The 18,566-nt window shown below is 34.8% G+C and overlaps 1 protein-coding gene across 6 annotated transcripts in view; it reads left to right on the top strand.

Annotated features, from left to right (window-relative positions):
- The window catches only part of RELCH (RAB11 binding and LisH domain, coiled-coil and HEAT repeat containing), a 113,841-nt gene that overhangs the window by 39,616 nt on the left and 55,659 nt on the right, over positions 1 to 18,566 (top strand). For all 6 annotated transcript variants that reach the window (XR_003004495.1, XM_024754856.1, XM_024754857.1 and 3 more), the window contains 3 exons: positions 2,529 to 2,604; positions 4,825 to 4,920; positions 17,576 to 17,688. Coding sequence is in view for 5 of the 6 variants with exons in the window: in XM_024754856.1 (XP_024610624.1) it covers positions 2,529 to 2,604; positions 4,825 to 4,920; positions 17,576 to 17,688 (285 nt within the window). In the remaining variant the exon portion in view is untranslated. The remainder of the gene's footprint in view (positions 1 to 2,528; positions 2,605 to 4,824; positions 4,921 to 17,575; positions 17,689 to 18,566) is intronic.

Genomic DNA, 18,566 nt, shown 5'->3' with positions numbered 1-18,566 from the left:
AAAAAAAAAAAAAAAAAAAAAAAAAAAAAAAAATCACAAGTATTACTAAGTTAAATTGTATTAACAAGGAATAGACCATAAAGGAGATAGGTCCTATCTTAGCCAAGTACTTAAACCCATAAGTAATATGTATGTTTTATGTGCTGTATTTTACCCAGTGCTTTTTACCTTTTCTGTATTCTACAGTCATTATCAGACTCAGTAGAAGGTTTTGGTACTGAATAGTTGCCTGTACTAAAGAGGGGATTAGCTGTTAATCTTAGGCCTTTTTCCTGTGTCTGCTTCCATTACTAATATTGTATCATTAATATTCTCTTAATTCATTTAGTTTTTATTGGATTGCAGTGATTGAACTCAGATGACAAAAGCATGGTCCCTTGCCCGTCATGATTATGTTTTCTAGTAGAGGAGACAAAATGTGTTTAAAATTATTTTACATTTTAATGTGAAAAATGTTAAGAAAGGAACATTTACTGAGTTCTTTTTTATATGTCAGGCACAGTTCTACACGCTTTACGTGTACTAACTTAGTTAATCCTCACAAATTACCCTATGGTGCATTCTGAGCCACAAAGCCATGCTTCCTCCTCCTCCTATTAAATGGAGGAATATTATACCAAGTGTTGGGATGTAGTAGGAAAGCATGACTAATTTGTTTTAGACTTAAAGGTACTCATTATTAGTGAGAAGTATTTGATTTTTTTTTTTCCCAAGCAAATCTTTCCACTCATGTGCCACAACTTTCTGTGTACCTGCTTAAGTGTGTGTGTGTGTGTGTATTTTTAGGTATTATGGGGGTTGAACTAGACACAGCCCAATCCTCAAAGTGCATTTAATTAAATATGGTTAAGATACAGTTATAAAAATGATATTCAATAACAGTGGCATTCGTAATAGTTCTTACTGTTTAGGAGTACTTCCATATATCTCCTTTGATACACCAAAGCCACTCTCTGGAGAAAGATGACTGTTAAATTTCTTCAATTAATTTTTTTAGCTCTTAACTATATGTCAGGCAGTCTTAACGAGGAGTATAATGGTAACCAAACATATGGTCATCCCTTCAGTTACAAACCTTACAGTATGAGAGAGGCCGACAGATAATTATTATAAGTACGAAGAGTAGTAATATAAGAGAAGTTCACCTTGCTTTGGGAACACACAATCAGGGCACCTAACCTAGGCATCAGAGCAGGAAAGATTTCAGGGAAGAAGTATTATCTAACTTTAGACCTGATGACTAAGTAGTAGTTAACCAGACAAAGAAATAAGACGAGGTCTTCCCACTAAGAGAGAATAGCATGTGCAGGGAGAACACTGTGCACTTTGCGAGCTAAGAAGAATTTATTAAGGTTGAAGCAAAGAATGCAAGTGAGAAGAATGACAGATGAAGTTGGAGAATTAAGCAAAGACTAAGTCATATAAGCCGTGTTAACTCATTTTAGAGAGTTGGGACGTGATGGCATCTAAGTTTTAGAAAGAGTCCTCTAGGGTAGAGGTAATTGGAGGGTAGCAAGACTGGAAGAAAGGAGACTAGTAGGATATCTATTGGAAGAATCAAAGTAAGAAATGATTGAATTTCCTGTATTAGAAAGAAGTGGATAGATTTACAAGATAGTTAGAAAGTAAAAGATTGATTGGATTAGGAGATTAAAAGAAAGGGAAGGATAAAGGCTTTCTGGCATAGGCAGTTGGATGCATTATAGCTCTCTCCATTGAAAGAATATGGGAGGGGAAACATAACGAGCAAATAGGCTTAAGCTTTGGCACAGTAACTCCACAATGAGATGTTACTTGGGGCCACTTTGTGGTGTATACTAAATAACCTCTATTATGTAATTTTGGTGTTAGCCCTTTTCTTTGTAGATAGAGCACATAAAGTACAACTCATAGTTACAATATTATGCATACTATTATTTAGAGACCAGTGTTGTTTTAAAAATATAAATGTTTTAACCTTTTTTATTAAACATAAATAGGCTAATATTTTCAATTACAAAAATACTTCCTTTGAGATATACCATGAATGTTGAACAAGCCTCTCCTTCATTTATCTTTAATTTTTAATTCTTTTACGTGGGTTTCTAACATTAAGGATTATCATTATCATTATATAGGTTTGTAAAACTTCTCAGCAACATACCAGGTCAACCTTTGTCTCCACTGTTTACCTTTCTGGGATCATAGAGAATTAGGGAAGAAAAAAAAAATCCTCATTTCAAGTTTTACAAACACTTTCTGTTGTCATTGACCTGCCATACCACTTCAGGTTTAATTAACATTTACAAGTCATTCATTCCCATAACGTCAAGCTCTTTTAAGATCAGCATCTATTGCTGATTTCTTTTCCCCAGTATAATTTTCCACTGAAGTGACCTTTAAGTCTTTTGTGGCTGAGATATTCAGTTAACATTTGTGGGTTAGGGTTTATGCAAGGATGGGAATTATAACCTGCAACTTACTTTCTCCTTAAATGCCAGTGGTAACTATTTGGTATTGTCCAATTTTCATTCAATATTTTCTTCTAGGAAGTTGTCTCCTGCTTTCCATCAAGCACTACTCTCTTTCTGTCGAATGTCAGCAGATAGTCGTTTAGGATCAGAGGTAAATTATACCAGATTCTTTCAAACTTTCTTAAAACATTCAGTTTTTCTTTTTAGCATCTTAACCAAAAATAATTGTGATAAGACTCTATTTCAAGTACAAATCTAGTATTTAAAATAATGCTCTAAGAAATAGTTCCTAAAATTTTAAACTTTTAAGGAAAGTAGTTGATTATTTTTGTCTTTAGGTTAAAGCTTTGTTTAGTATTAAAGTGGCCTTTTACAGTCTAGTTTTAATTTGTTATGTCTACCGACATATGGTTATATGCCTCTCTATGGTATAATTCAGACAACCAAATCAAGTGTACATATTGTTTATAATTTCAGTTATTTTTAGATTACTCTACTTTTAATTTCATTTGGATTGTCTTCCCCCCCCCCACCTTCATGCTTTATGCTTTATAGTCTAATAAGTTTGAACAAATATTTGTGATTCCAGAAATAACTGATAAGGTCCTGCTTCAGGGTCAGGGTGAGGGCATTATTTCAGCAGTTAACATGAAATTACATTAAAAAATACCTAACACACACTAAGCATTATGTTACATGTCATCTCATTTAATCTGCATTTTATTTTGCAAACTTACAAAGTAGGTAATATTAGTCTAATTTTCCAGATAAGGAAATTTTAGACAAGTCCCATAACTTTCCCAGTGTTAGACAGCTACCCAGGTCTATATGATTGTAAAGCCTAATTGCTAAGTATTTGCATTGGTATCAGGAGCTGAACAACCTACCTCTGCAAAGTGAATCTAAACTTAGGTTATTTAGTTGAATAAATCAAAAGTATTATTTCCTTTTGATGCTGACCAAAAGCTGTAAACTCAAATGTCTACAAAGAAACCAGGCAGGTCTCATAATATGATGAAGCAAGAGGGTAATAATAAGGAGTGGTGGGTACTGCAGTAAATTCGAACTTACATCCTTTGCCTAAATCTTCCAGGTGATTGCTTCTGTGTGTGTGTGAGGGCCCAAGGATAGTGCCATTGCTAGACTATATATCACCTTTGTGCAAATTAAAATGATACTCCTTACTTTTGATGGATAAATACCTGGCGTGGCAGATGAGTGCCTGTTGGACGTCAGCCCCACTTACCATTTAGGCTGATTCTCTGTGCAAGGTATAGCTGATAACAGTCTTTTTCAAGAGAAGCTGGGCATCTGGATTTTTTTTTTTTTGGTTGTCTGTAATTTTCTTTTTTTTTTTTAACATCTTTATCGGAGTATAATTGCTTTACAATGGTGTGTTAGTTTCTGCTTTATAACAAAGTGAATCAGCTATACATATATATCCCCGTATCTCCTCCCTGTTGCGTCTCCCTCCCACCCTCCCTATCCCACCCCTCTAGGTGGTCACAAAGCACGGAGCTGATCTCCCTGTGCTATGCAGCTGCTTCCCACTAGCTATCTATTTTACATTTGATAGTGTATATATATCCGTGCCACTCTCCCACTTCGTCCCAGCTTACCCTTCCCCCTCCCTGTGTCCTCAAGTCCATTCTCTACGTCTGTGTCTTTATTTCTGTCCTCCCCCTAGGTTCGGATTGATTGTCTTTGATTTCAGAGTTTATTAGCTCTCAGATTTGTTTACCTCAAGTCCTTTGTAATTGTTGTTGCAGGCTTATCTTCAGAGGGTTTTTTTCTTTTTTTCTCCTATCTTTATACTCACTCCTCCCTTTCTAGCTGTTTTATGGTTGATTCCACTTCACCTATTTTGGGCTTCTGTCCTACAATGTCATTAAGAATATGAAAGAGCTAGAGGATGGTTTGGATGCAATCTGGCAATCCCCATTGTAAGACTGGGTCAGCCCCCTTGGACTTCCCTTGCATGCAGCTTCATTATACAAACTACTCTCACCTTAGGCAAAGCCTGTAGCTTTGTGGGCACCTTTTCCCCAAGAACAAAATTAAAAACCATTGAAGCTGCCCCAGTCCTGTGTTATCCCTGTTTGTTCCCAGAACTGAAGCCTTGTAAGCCTCCCTGTCTTCACCCTTGCTTCTTAACAGTGTTTTAAATCCATTTCTGGTCTATAAAAATGTTTATTCCGTTAGGGATTACAGTTGTTCTTATTGTTGTTTTTATCATCATCATCATAAATTGTAATTTTGGATGTGTGTTTGGAACAGAGGTGACAGGGTCCAAAACATAAACTTTAAGTACAATACCATCATGCACAGAAGTTCTCCAGTGTCATCATTTATTAATTCTTTGGTTTTCTAGGTGTCTCGGATTGCAGACAGTGAGAAAAGTGTTATGTTAATGCTGGGGCGCTGCCTGCCACACATTGTTCCTAATGTGCTGTTGGCAAAGAGAGAGGTGAGACACATAAAAGTATTTTCATTCCCCAGATCTCATCATGTGTCCATTTTTTGTCATTTTGAAGTTTAGTGTTATATTTTTATTTTGTTAAAGTCTATTACTTGCAATCATATTCTTACTTTTGTGCATGCATCTCTGCTCCTAGAGAATGGTTTTACACCTCTGTCAGGTGAGTTCAGTAAAACTGCATGGTATTCATGTTTTCCAATTTTGCTTAAAGCATCATTAGCTTTTGCAGCACTAACTATTACTGTAGGTCCATTTATGTGCCATGAACACTGTCTGTTTTTTACATTACCAGTTAACTAATTTATTTTATCTCTGCTCTTGATATGATATGCGTGATTTGTCTTCAGAAATAGACATGCTTTGTATTGAACATTCACAGGGACTAATAATGTAACTTTTCTTAAACGTAGTTACCTATTATTAATGTTAGTTTTATTGTATTTGTTTGGCAGTAATTACACTTGTCTTAGGATGATAGGATAGTTATAATATTGTCTACAATAACTTTTGAAAGTACCTTTTTTGTTTTTCTTGTAGCTCACCTGTTATTGACAGATGCTTTAAATGTCCGAAATAGAGTAGCAAATTTATTTTAGTACACATTGCCTATGTTATAAGCCATAAATACTGTAGAAAGTTATTTTTAGAGTTATATTTAGCCAATAAAAGATTAATAAAAAGTTATCTGTAATCTCATTTAAATGACAGTGAATTATTTATTTGCAAACAAACTTAATTATTTGAATTATTCAATTTATGAAATCAATTTTCAGTTCAGAAATTTTCTTTTAATGGGTTAAGAATATTTTAGAATGTGTCATAAAAGTTTCTTTTGTTATCCTCTTAATATTTACCACCGGTTTTAATCATAATTCACGGGACCTACAGTATGATAGGTACACAATGCATTGGCAAAACCCATGTAGAGCTTATCCTTAATTATCTGTTTAGCACAAGAAATTTGTACTGATCCTCAAGAAAATGTATGTGTAGAGCTTAAAAATTTTTTATACCTATAGGTATGTTTAATTTAAAAAAGATAAACATGACTGTTTTCTTGCTGATGGTTTTATTTTACCTAATATTTAAAAATAGCTCTGAGACATTAATAAGTATAGAAATTTTTCTATGTCTTGAAGGATCAGTGTCCAATTTCAGATTGTTTTGCAGTTCTGCCTGGCAGAATGGTGTTTGAGCTTCTTTTCCTTTTTCAGCTTGTAACATAATCCATTGCAGTGCATTAATGTTTGCATCCCTTTTACTATGTTTCCTTAATATAATCTTTAAAATATCACAGAAACCTAATTGTTATGAGATGTAGTTTAAGCTTTTTTATTTGAATTTTCCCTTTTTTAACCATAAAAAACTACCACTAAAATCTGATTGTACTGCATGAAGTATTTATAAATTTGCATCATCAGTAATCAGTTATATATATATAAATATATCTGTAAACATATTTATATATACACATTTATTTGTGGTATGATGTTTACTTTTTGGCTGATTTTAAGGTTTTTATATTTAAAAATATTTATATACTTATAATTTCATGAAGAATTGAGCATTTATCTTTGTTTACTTAATTATTTGTACTTTATTCTGTTTTACCAGAAGATTTACCATTTATTATATACCAAAATTGTATTCCCTCAAAACTAAATTGGTAAATAATGAAGTATACCTTGCCTTTCTTTGAAACTAATCCCAGGGCATAAAAGGTCAAAACTTTTATTTCATTTTATCCTTTGATATTGGATTACATGTATTTAATATTTTACCCTAGTTCCTTATATATATATTTTTAAAAAGGTCTCGTGATTGAAGGATTAATATTTTTATTTTTTCTTCTTTCTTGTTTTATGTGTTCTCTTATCAGTATAAACCTTTTTATTGATATGTAAATACAATTAAAATGTACCTTAGTAAACTGATTGATCATAGCAATATCCTAGGTAATAAAAAAATAAAACATTAAAAACAGGTTTTAAGGTTTGAATAAATAATACATTCACATGGTTTAACATCTTTTAAATGTAAAAAGATGTACAACAAAAACTTGTCTTCCCTTGTCCCTGAGCCACCATCCTACATGCAATAAATTTTATTAGCTTCTAGTGTATTCTTTCAAGTTCTTTGCCCATTTTTTAAGTGGATTGTTTGCCTTTAAATTGTAAGAGTTCTTACAATTCTGGATATTAAACCCTTACCTCATACATGATTTGCAAATGTTTTCTCCCATCCTATAGGTTTTCTTTTCACATTGTTGATAATGTCCTTAGATGAACAAATGTTTTTCATTTTTATGAAATTGATCTATTTTTTCTTTTGTTGCTTGAGTTTTTGGTATCAATCTGAGAATCCATTACCAAATCTGAAGTCAGAAAGATTTATTCCTGTGTTTTCTTCTAATAGTGTTATACCTTTAGCTCTTATATTTAGGTCATTGATCCATTTGGAGTTTTTTTTTTTTTTAATATATGGAGTGAGGCAGGAGTCCAAAACTTTATTCTTTTCATTTAGTTATCCAGATATCCCAGCACCATTTGTTGAACAGAAAGTTGTTTCCCTAATGAATGGTCACGGCACCTTTGCCACATATCAGTTCAATGTCGATGTTTGCATTCATTTCTATACTTTCAGTTCTGTACCATTGGTCTTTGTGTTTATCTTTATGCCCGTTCCACTCTATTTTAATTACTGTAGCTTTATAGTAAGTTTTCAAATTGGGAAGAATGAGTCCTCCAGCTTTGTTTTCTTTTTCAATATCGTTTAGCCATTTAGGGCCCCTTTCAGTTCCATATGAATTTGATGCTCAGTTTTGATTTCTGCCATAAAGGTCATTTGAATTTTGAAAGGGATTGCACTGAATCTGTAGATCACTTTGGGGAATATTGACATTCAAACAACATTAAGTCTTGCCATTTATGAACTTGAGATTCTTTAGTTATTTATGTCTTTCAGCAATGTTTTGTAGTTTTTCACTTCCATGTTAAAATTTATTTCTCATTATTTTATTCTCATGGATGCTGTTGTAAATGAAATTGTTTCCTTAATTTCTTTTCAGGTTGTTCATTGCTGGTATATAGAAACAGAACTGACATTTGTATGTTGATCTTGTAACTTGAAACTTTGCTGAATTTGTTTATTAGCTCTAGTAGTATTTTGTGGATTCTATGAGACTTATATAGAATCATGTTATCTGCAAACAGAGATATTTTGCTTCTTTCGTTCCAATTTGGATAGCTTTTATTTCTTCCTGTTACTTAATTACTTTGGTTAGGACTGCCAGTTGATCATCTTTACTATCATTATTCTGAATTCTCTTTCAGGTTGAGTGCCTATTTCCTCTTCATTTGTTAGGTCTGGTGGGTTTTTGCCTTACTCTTGCATCTGCTGTGTGTTTCTCTGTCTTCTCATTTTGCTTAACTTACTGTGTTTGGGGTCTCCTTTTCGCAGGCTGCAGGTTCGTAGTTCCCATTGTTTTTGATGTCTGCCCCCAGTGGCTAAGGTTGGTTTAGTGCGTTGTGTAGGCTTCTTGGTGGAGGGGACTAGTGCCTGTGTTCTGGTGGATGAGGCTGGATCTTGTCTTTCTGGTGGGAAGGTCCACGTCTGGTGGTGTGTTTTGGGGTGTCTGTGGACTTATTATGATTTTAGGCAGCCTCTCTGCTAATGGGTGCGGTTGTGTTCCTGTCTTGCTAGTTGTTTGGCATAGGATGTCCAGCACTGTTGCTTGCTGGTCGTTGAGTGAAGCTGGGTCTTGGCGTTGAGATGGAGCTCTTTCAGAGATTTTCGCCGTTTGTCATTAGGTGGAGCTGGGACGTCTCTTGTGTACCAGTATCCTGAACTTGGCTGTCCCACCTCAGAGGCACAGCCCTGACGCCTGGCTGGAGCACCAAGAGCCTTTCATCCACACAGCTGCTAGTGTTGGAGGGTCTCCTGCAGAGGTGGGGGGTGGCTGTGGCTCTCCGTGGGGACAAGGACCCTGGCGGCAGAAGTTCTGGGGAGTACTCCTTGGCGTGAGCCCTCCCAGAGTCCTCTCGTGCCGCCCGTCTCGAAGCTCCGGCCCCTGCTCCTCAGGCCCGGTCCCCCTAATAATTCTTTAAATGTGTTTTAGAATTCATCAGTTCTGATCCTAGAACGTTTCTTTGGGGAAGGGTTTTTATTACTTGTTCAATCTATTAGCTTGTTGTTGGTCTATTGTGATTTTCTATCTGTCTTGACTCAGTTTTGGTAATTTATGTGATTCTAGGAATTAGTTCATTTCTTGATTATCTAATTTGTTGGTGAAGCATCATTTATGGTATTCACTTACAATCCTTTTAATTTTTGTAAGGTTGCTACTAATCTCCTCTCCTTTATTTCTGATTCTAGTTATTTGCATCTTCTCTCTTTTTCTCTTAGTCAGTCTAGCTAAAGGATTGTCAATTGTGTTGATCTTTTCAAAGAACCAACTTCTGATTTTGCTGATTCTCTTGTTTTCCTTGTATATATTTCATTTATCTCTGCTCAAATCTTTATTATTTTCTTCTTTCAGCTGGCCCTTAGTTTAGTTTGCTCTTTGTTGCAAGGTTGTTGACTTGGGATCTTGCTTTTTTAATGTAGACAATTACAACTATAAATTTCCCTCTGTGTCCTGCTTATGCTACATTTCACACATTTTGGTATGTTCTGTTTCTCTTTTTCATTTGTCTCAAAGTATTTTAATTTCCTTAGTGATTTCTTTGACCCATTTGTTGTTTAAGAATGTGTTGTTTAACATCAACATATTACTGAATATTCCAGTTTCCCTTCAGTTATTGATTTTTAATTTCCAGTGTGGCTGGAGAAGGTTCTTTGTGTGATTTTAATCTTTAAAAACTTACCAAGAATTGTCTGTAGCCTAACATATGTTCTCTCCTTGAGAATGTTCCATGTGCACCTGAAAATAATATATATTCTGCTGTTGTCATCTATAGTGGTCTATATATGTCTATTAGGTCTAATTGTTTTACATTGTTTGAAGTCCTCTATTTCCTTACTGATCTTTCGTCTAGATATTCTGTCCATTATCAAAACTGGGGTATGGAAGTCTCCAACTATTATTGGAGCTGTTTTGTATTCTTTCAGAGGTATTTTCTGCATGTATAAGGAAACTCAAATATATGATCTCTCCATGAATTATGCAAATGCTACCATACTCTATGCACTATTTTGCACTTTGCTTTTTTTCCATGTAACATATTTTTGTATCTTTCTATGTCAGTAGATAAAGAGCTTTCTCATTCTCAAGATTGCATAATATCTAGTCTTCTATTGTCTTTTAAATACGTTTTAAATTAGGTATTTCAAGCTTTATTGTCTACACTGTCAGTAAGGAAGATATTTTACATCATGTGCCAGTATATAATTACACATGTAATTAAAAGAAAAGTGTTACAAATCAAGTCTTGCCTTTATTACAAAAAGTTAGAAGATAGTATCAAAGAGGATTTTATAAATATTTTAAAGCACTAAAGAATATACCTAAGTAAACAATAAAAAAGAAAAAGAAGCTCTTTGTGACCCACTCAGTTGACTTTATAACCCACTATTTTAAATGGAGTGACATAAAGGTTAATTAAAACTGTCTAATAAATTAAACTTTATGTTGTATAAAAGTGGAAAGTATAGTGACTATAGATATTAGTGTTATTTGTTTTTGTTTTTTAAAAGAAAAATCGCAACCTCACTTAACCTTCAGGGCACAATTATAGCATTTTCCAAATTCAACATACCGTATTTTCAAATTTAAGATACCATTGAGTGTAACAATTATGTACCTTTAAGAAATAAGAATTCCAATCAATTTATGATAAGCTGCCCATTGTAAGGTGCATCCCAATTTCAGAGATGATAAAAAGTGAAAAAAATTTTTTCTCCTATGTTCTGCGAAGTAGTGATAATCTCTCTTTTTTTTTTTTTTTTTGCGGTATGCGGGCCTCTCACTGTTGTGGCCTCTCCCGTTGCGGAGCACAGGCTCCGGACGTGCAGGCTCAGCGGCCATGGCTCAGGGGCCCAGCCGCTCCGCGGCATGTGGGATCCTCCCGGACACGGGCCCAAACCCATGTCCCCTGCATCGGCAGGTGGACTCTCAACTACTGCGCCACCAGGAAAGCCCGTGACGATCTCTTTTTACAAGCTTGTATTTTAAAAGACTTTTTTGCCTGTTCCTTTTGGGAAAAAAAAATAAAAGAATGAACTGATTTTCTATATAGTAGTTCACATTAATGGATTGGTTGAGGAACTTGTATCTTTCAAACCAAATTACAAAGTAAATATATTTGTCATTTGATATATGTGTATAGTAAAATAGGCTAAAGAAGTTGATTTTTCACAATTTCTGCTTTAAATGCATTTGAAAGGGAAATTCTGTAATTTAAAATAAGATTTCTTAAAGAATTACTTCTAAAAGCATTTTAAAATAATACATCTAAATTTAATGTTCATTTTTATTCTATGGCAAGGAAATATATGTCGTCAGCTAGCTAAATTAGAAAAGCAAAGGAGAAGCCTGGGCCTGGAATGGGGGTGCAGCAAGGTGAAATGGAAAATGAGTCCAAGCTTTCTTTGTAGGATGTTCCAAAATTAGATTGGGGATGGTTGCACAACACTGAATATACTGGAAAAAAACCGCTGAATGTACACTTGAAATGGATGAGTTTCATGATATATAAAATATATATCATTAAAGCTATAAAAAGAAAAAAGGTAAAGGAGAACACCAATTTCCTAAAAGACTTAAAAGTAGCTAGTTCCTCTAAAGACTTGCTCATCTTCTGAGAAACTAAACTTTGCTCTTTTACATTGCCATTCGTGGTTACTCCATGGTAAATTTTTAACTTACATGTAATAATAGCCCCAGATAATTACAACTGTATGAGAGTAATATAGTAGTACAAGTAAAGTAGATAGTACAGTAAAGTACATAAGCTTGGTCCATCTTCTTTACCCATGTAGACTCTGTGTGTGTGTGTGTGTGTGTGTGTGTGTGTGTGTGTGTGTGTGTGTGTGTGTATCTTGTAATTTTTGGAGTAAATCACATGCTCTTTAGCAGTATCAGAGTTTGAAAGTCACTTAAGTATTTCAGTTAGGCTTCCTAAAGGCTGAGCCCCAGGAATTATAGATATTAATAATTCTACAAATAGGTATTTTAGCAGCCCTTGAAGTGTAAAACTTTTCCAGAGGTGAGTAATCTTTTCTTTTCCTTATGTGAGTCTTTGCAATGTTTGTTCTTTATGTTTTTTCTTTACATGTTATTGTCAACATCCTGACAAATTTCAACTGAAAATCTAAATCAGAGGATGTACACTTGTCAGTACTTGAATTTAAATTATAATTCATTATTGCTTAATCTGTAGGCAAAAGACTAGATGTAAAAAAATTTAATAACAGTTATCTAAAATTTTTAATTAATTAATTTTTTGACTATGTTGGGTCTTTGTTGCTGCATGCGGGCTTTCTGTAGTTGCGGCAAGCAGGGGCTACTCTTTGTTGCGGTGCACGGGCTTCGCATTGCGGTGGTTCCTGTTGTTATGGAGCATGGGCTCTAGGTGCATGGGCTTCAGTAGTTGTGGCACACGGGCTTCAGTAGTTGTGGTTCGCGGGCTCTAGAGCACAGGCTCAGTAGTTGTGGCGCACGGGCTTAGTTGCGCTGCAGCATGTGGGATCTTCCCGGACCAGGGCTCCAACCCGTGTCCCCAGAATTGGCAGGTGGGTTTTTAACCACTGCACCACCAGGGACGTCCCCTATCTAAAATTTTTAACGAAGCTTGGGTTATAGGAAATAATTTCAGTGGAACAGTGAGGACAAGCAGTGAACTATAATTAATTGGACTAACGTCACCTTTCTAGAACTATAGAATTTTGCTTCTTGACCTGAAGTACTCAAACATTTCTTCCTTGGCATCTGATCTAAATGCAATACTTCTTTTTATGGTTTAGATTCCTTTCAGATTTTGGAGCCATTATCTTATCAACATATCCATGCTTTTTTTTTTTTTTACTTTTAAAATTTGCCTGATCTCATTTCCTACTTCATTTCTTTCCCCTTTAACATCTGATCACTCACATTGTTTTAGATCCTGTTTAGGTACTTCTTTTTCCTTCTGTTTTTATAGTCTGAACACACACTAATCTTACTTGAAAGTGATTTCTTTATTATTATTAGAAGTTATTTTGGTTTACTTGTAAAACTGAAAAGAAGGGACTTCCCTGGTGGTCCAGTGGTAAAGAATCCGCCTTCCAATGCAGGGGACGCGGTTTGATCCCTGGTTGGGGAACTAAGATCCCACATGCCTCGGGGCAACTAAGCCCAAGCGCCACAACTACCGAGCTCGCGCGCCTCAACCAGAGAGCCCATGTGCTGCAAACTGCAGAGCCCACGCGCTCTGGAGCCCGTTCGCCACAACTAGAGACAGAAGAACCTGCACACCACAACGAAGAGCCTGAACTGCAACGAAAGATCCTGCACGCTTCAACGAAGACCCCGCGTACTCTAACTAAGACCCAACATAGCCAAAAGAAAATAAATAAATAAAATAAATAAATATTAAAAAAAAGAAAACTGAAAGGAAAATCCTGGAAGCCTTTCCTCTTTAATTCTGTACAAAATTTCATAGGAAGAGTGGAAGAGCTTTCATATAGAGAGAACTAGCATTGTTGTTAAAATTGGAAAAATCAAAATAGTTAAAGCAAAAGTCATTTACTTGAGTAAAGTGCAAATTACTAAGTCTTTAGGTTAATGAATTCTATAGGCCTTGGAAATATGTTTTCTAGTATTGTGGTAATAAGGTACTGGAATACCTTCTGCAATAGGATTACTACACTGATTTCCTCTCTACTGGTCAGTAGATCAGTTTTGTATTTCACTTCAATACACATTAATTGAGTACTATCAGGTGCTAAAGTATGTTTGAAAATATTTAAAATTTCTGTTGCCTTGAAATATGGAGACAATAACATTTTTATGGGCGGGGCAAGGGATTCTTTTTGGATATAATGTTACCAAAGCTATAAGTATTATTTTACCATGGTTATTATTCAAAGACATTTTCAAAACCACTATCACATTGTTTTCTGAAGAAAATTTAGCCACCATTTTTTAAATGTTTTATTTATAATTATAAGGAAAGTTTTTTAAACACTGGACTTCATCAGTTGGAGAGATGATACCAAAGGGAGAATATTGATTCAAATCTATAAATTTATAAATACAGTTGACCCTTCCTTGAACAATGCAGAGGTTATGGGTGCTGACCCACACACAGTTCAATATCCCAGTATAACTTTTCATTCAGCCAACCACAGATTGTGTACTACTGTAATACATACTTAAGGGAAAAAATCTGCACATAAGTGGACCCACACAGTACAAAACCGTGTTGTTCAAGGGCCATTTTTAGTGTGAAAATGGTAAATAGGGTCTTAAATGGATGAATTAGTACTTCAGAGGCTTGAAAAAGGTGAATTCACAATAAATAAGTGATATACAGCACAGCAGATACGCACTTAACACAGAATTCATTATTTCAGGAATGGTACAAATAGAAGTTGTGAATAAATAAATGAATGATAGAGGAAGAGGAAATTAGGATATTTGGAGCTAGTCAGAACTTAGCAATTAAAATCCTTGATGGCTGTATCACAAACAGACTACACTTTCCACTTTTTTCTACCATCACTTTCTGGGCCTCTTCTCAGCTCAGTGTTGCTGTAAGAAGAGACCATCTGGCATACTTTATACACTGGGTTATAACTGCCATAGCCATTAATGTGCCAGGCTGTACCCAGTTCTCCTTGCCATAAGCTATCAACCAAAACTTATTTGCAATGACTTCCCATATTTGTTGATTTAGCCAGCAATAAATAAAAACAGATGGCAATATAAATTATTACTAACTGTGACTGAGCATAATTCTAGAGTTCAAGGAGACAAGGACTGACAAATCGTTTTGCTCCCATGTGTCAGTTTGGATTGGTTGGTAATGGCTGCTGTGTTGAGAAGGCTTTTTGAGGCCAACTTTGATCTCAGAAGGAAAAATTAACAATCCCATTAGCCATTGATAAGAAAAATACAGAAATATATGTAAAGATATATATAAAGAATTTTTGATTTCTGCACTAATCATAATTAATTCCTATATATTTCACTTGAGGAAACTAAAAATCAGAGAAATTCGTGGTTTTCATTAGGTTCTTTGGTACTAAGTATTAAGGCAGGAGCTCTTCTAGCTCCTCCAAGTTCAGGGTTCTCGGTTTAGCACATCTATAGCCATATTCCAGTTAAAAGATTCTTTATATTACTGTATCACATAAACTTCCTCTTCGATTAAGAATCACTAAGCCTCATGATTTTAAAATAAAGAGAAAAGGAAAAGAAAATGTGAGGCACAAAAAGTAAACAACAACAGCTATTTTGGTATACTTGTTATGGAGATAAAGAAGCTATTTATTGTTCTATATTTTAAACAGAGTGTATATGCATGTATTTGCAGTTATAACAAATATCTTACCTACATTTCATAACTTTATTTTTTAAAAGAGTAATACAATAGGAAGAGAATGGAATAATATAATGTAAGAGCGTATATTTGGAGATGATTGGAAAGCAGGAAGAAGGGTTATGAGGAAGCAAGAAAACCCATGGGAAACAAAGGTCTGACATGAGGGGAAAGTACAAATAAAATATTTAGGGTCTTTTTGATTTTCAGGCATTAAAATATTTTCTCTTTTTGTTAGTGCCTTCTAGAATAACTACTTTTTCATCCTTAAAGTTCTACTCTCAGTGTGATATGCTGATGTGCAGTCTTAGTCCTCTTATTAGTACCATTGGCTCCTAGCAGCCTCAATGGAATCCTTAAGGATCCTTGATATGAATGGTCTTCTACCCTAATATTTTATAAAAGGTTGTTTATTTTCTCCTCCAAAGTCAAGACTTACCCATCAAGCAACATATTAAGCATCTGTGGAAGCATTATATAACAATATAGGATCCATACGCATACTGTTCCATTCCCAGTGCAAAATTGTTTTCCCTAATTATTTTTTATTTCTTTTGCTTTTCAGTTATTCACTAATCTAAAATGTACAGAGGTGCCTAAAAAGAAAGATGGCAGAATAAATGTTTTAAATTTCTTTTTGCTTCTCAGATTTATTCTTAGCTCTTCGTATCTGCATCTTCGTACTTTCAATTTAGAATTATACCGAGTAATTATAATTTTAGCGTAATATATAAAGATGTTAGAAATAATGGAAAGGACTTCTAGTCACGCCTTTAAGTTTCAGTCTCAACTCCTCTAAAAAGCATATCATCTGTTTCTAAGGGAGCATCTTCAAAATAGGAAGATACTTCTCCTAGAGTGTAGACTTTTCTTCAAGGTACCATGTATTAGTATGCAGTGATCAATTCCTATTTTAAATCTGCTAGTACTTTTTGGTGGGTAGGGAGGCAGATGGGAAAAAGAAATGGGAGTAATCATTCTACCCTTTTTATTACATCATAGTGATTTCTTTAAAATATCTGCAAAGTAAGTTAAAGGATTTCTCTCCAAAAATATTTTATCACTTTTGGACTTTTATTTCATTAGATTTGAAAATCTATTCCAAAAATGAAAAACATTAATATCCTTTGAATATATTTTAGAATTTAGTCTTAATTTAATTAAAATGGGAAACAACTTTAATTTTCAAATACTTCTTTGGAAGAGAGAAATAAACTTTTGTCTATTACTTTCCTTGAAAATATTGAATTTACCTCTGCATGTTGAAAGTGCAACAAACAAAATATTGTTAAAAATTTTCATTTCAGCATAAAGCATTTCTACTAACATTTTGTAGTTGTACTGAGAGCATTCAACACCTGTGGAAATGGTCTTTAAAATTAGCCACTAGGTTAGGTGCTAAGGTTACAAAATTATTAATTATATCTAATCTTAAGAAAGATTATATTGTGCTTATGGAAGTGGGACAAGTTGTCTTTATTTTCTGTTATCATTTTAAGTTTTAAAGTATAGTTAACTTCTGCAAGTGTTTGTTTAAAAACACTTTCAAAATTAAAACTACTGGACTTCCCTGGTTGTGCAGTGGTTGAGAGTCCGCCTGCCGATGCAGGGGACGCGGGTTCGTGCTCCGGTCCAGGAAGATCCCACATGCCGCAGAGCAGCTGGGCCCGTGAGCCATGGCCGCTGGGCCTGCGCGTCCGGAGCCTGTGCTCCACAACGGGGGAGGCCACAACAGTGAGAGGCCCACGTACCGCAAAAAAACAAACAAAAAAACCCCCCAAAAAACCCGCAAAATTAAAACTACTATATCAGCTTATAGTAAGATAGAATGTTATTTAGTTTAAAAACTAATAGACCCTTGGGAAGTATTGGATAAGAAAACAAGGTTATTTGAATTTTAAGTTACTTTATTACGTTGTGATCTGCATCTTCTGCACAACCAACATAAAAATATATGTTTCAGTGTTTTCTCTTGAATTATCAGTCTTACAAAGTTAAAATTTGCTCCTATATACGCTGAGGTTTATTTCATTTTAAATGTCCATTTAAGAATACATTGGGAAAAAAAGAATATTCTGCAATGCATTTTTACTTTGACTTTTTCCACCTTCATATTTCTTTAGGAGTTGATCCCCCTCATATTGTGTACAGCCTGCCTACATCCTGAGCCTAAAGAGAGAGATCAGCTTCTCCACATACTTTTCAATTTGATCAAGAGACCAGATGATGAGCAAAGGTGGGTATGACCACTTCTTTGGTAAATAAGTATAATGTTGACTTATTAATTTGGCATCATGATTAGCATTTTAATATAAATGCCATCTTTTCTTTCTCATATCTATTTTAATAAACAGAGGAAACACCTTGTTCACAGTGCCCTGCAGTGTTTTCATTCTTGTCATTCCAACTACTCATGTTGAATTTGTACACTTTTGTGTTAGTTACCTTTGGATTTCTAATTCCAATATTTCTTTGCTTTTATCTTTCACATTTGATTTCCAGGAACTAAATATTTCCCCTTTTTCCCACAGATGAACTAGATACAGCATGGCCTCTTCATGGTTATGCTTTACAAGAAATAAAATATTTATTATATGAATGTCTGCATCACTGAGCTATCAGTAAAGCAGTTTCTGTGTGGCTAAAGGGATACAGTGTTTTGGTTAGTCCTGAGTCAAATACCCACAATCAAGGATGCCTGAATGGGGAAATGAGTTATACCTGATGGTGGGGGGGGGGGATGGGACACACATCGAGAGACTCTCTGGAAGAAAGGGGAATGGGTTTTGGTCAAGCAACAGTGATAGAGGTCTGCCTCAGAAGGTAAGACCTTTAAATACTAGGTGAAGCTGTGCAAGTGTGACTGTGAACAAAACATCTCGGTGGATGGGTAGGTAGACTAAGCACCATTTGGATAAGATTGAGCTATTGAAATGTTTTTCTACATAGTAATTTTCTATCTTAATAAATAATTTTTGCTTATACTTTTGCAAAAAATAGAATTATACATTATGATTAGGTAACTTTATATAATTTCAGTACTTGTTTTACTGACTGTTACAGTTTTTACCTCTTCTGAGAATGTTGGAAAATCATAAAAGTGAACCATAAGAC

The sequence above is a fragment of the Neophocaena asiaeorientalis genome, unplaced genomic scaffold (genome assembly GCF_003031525.2).
Source record: "Neophocaena asiaeorientalis asiaeorientalis breed wild unplaced genomic scaffold, Neophocaena_asiaeorientalis_V1.1 scaffold124, whole genome shotgun sequence".
NCBI classification, from domain to species: Eukaryota; Metazoa; Chordata; class Mammalia; order Artiodactyla; family Phocoenidae; genus Neophocaena; species Neophocaena asiaeorientalis.
This window is presented reverse-complemented; position numbering and strand designations above follow the sequence as displayed.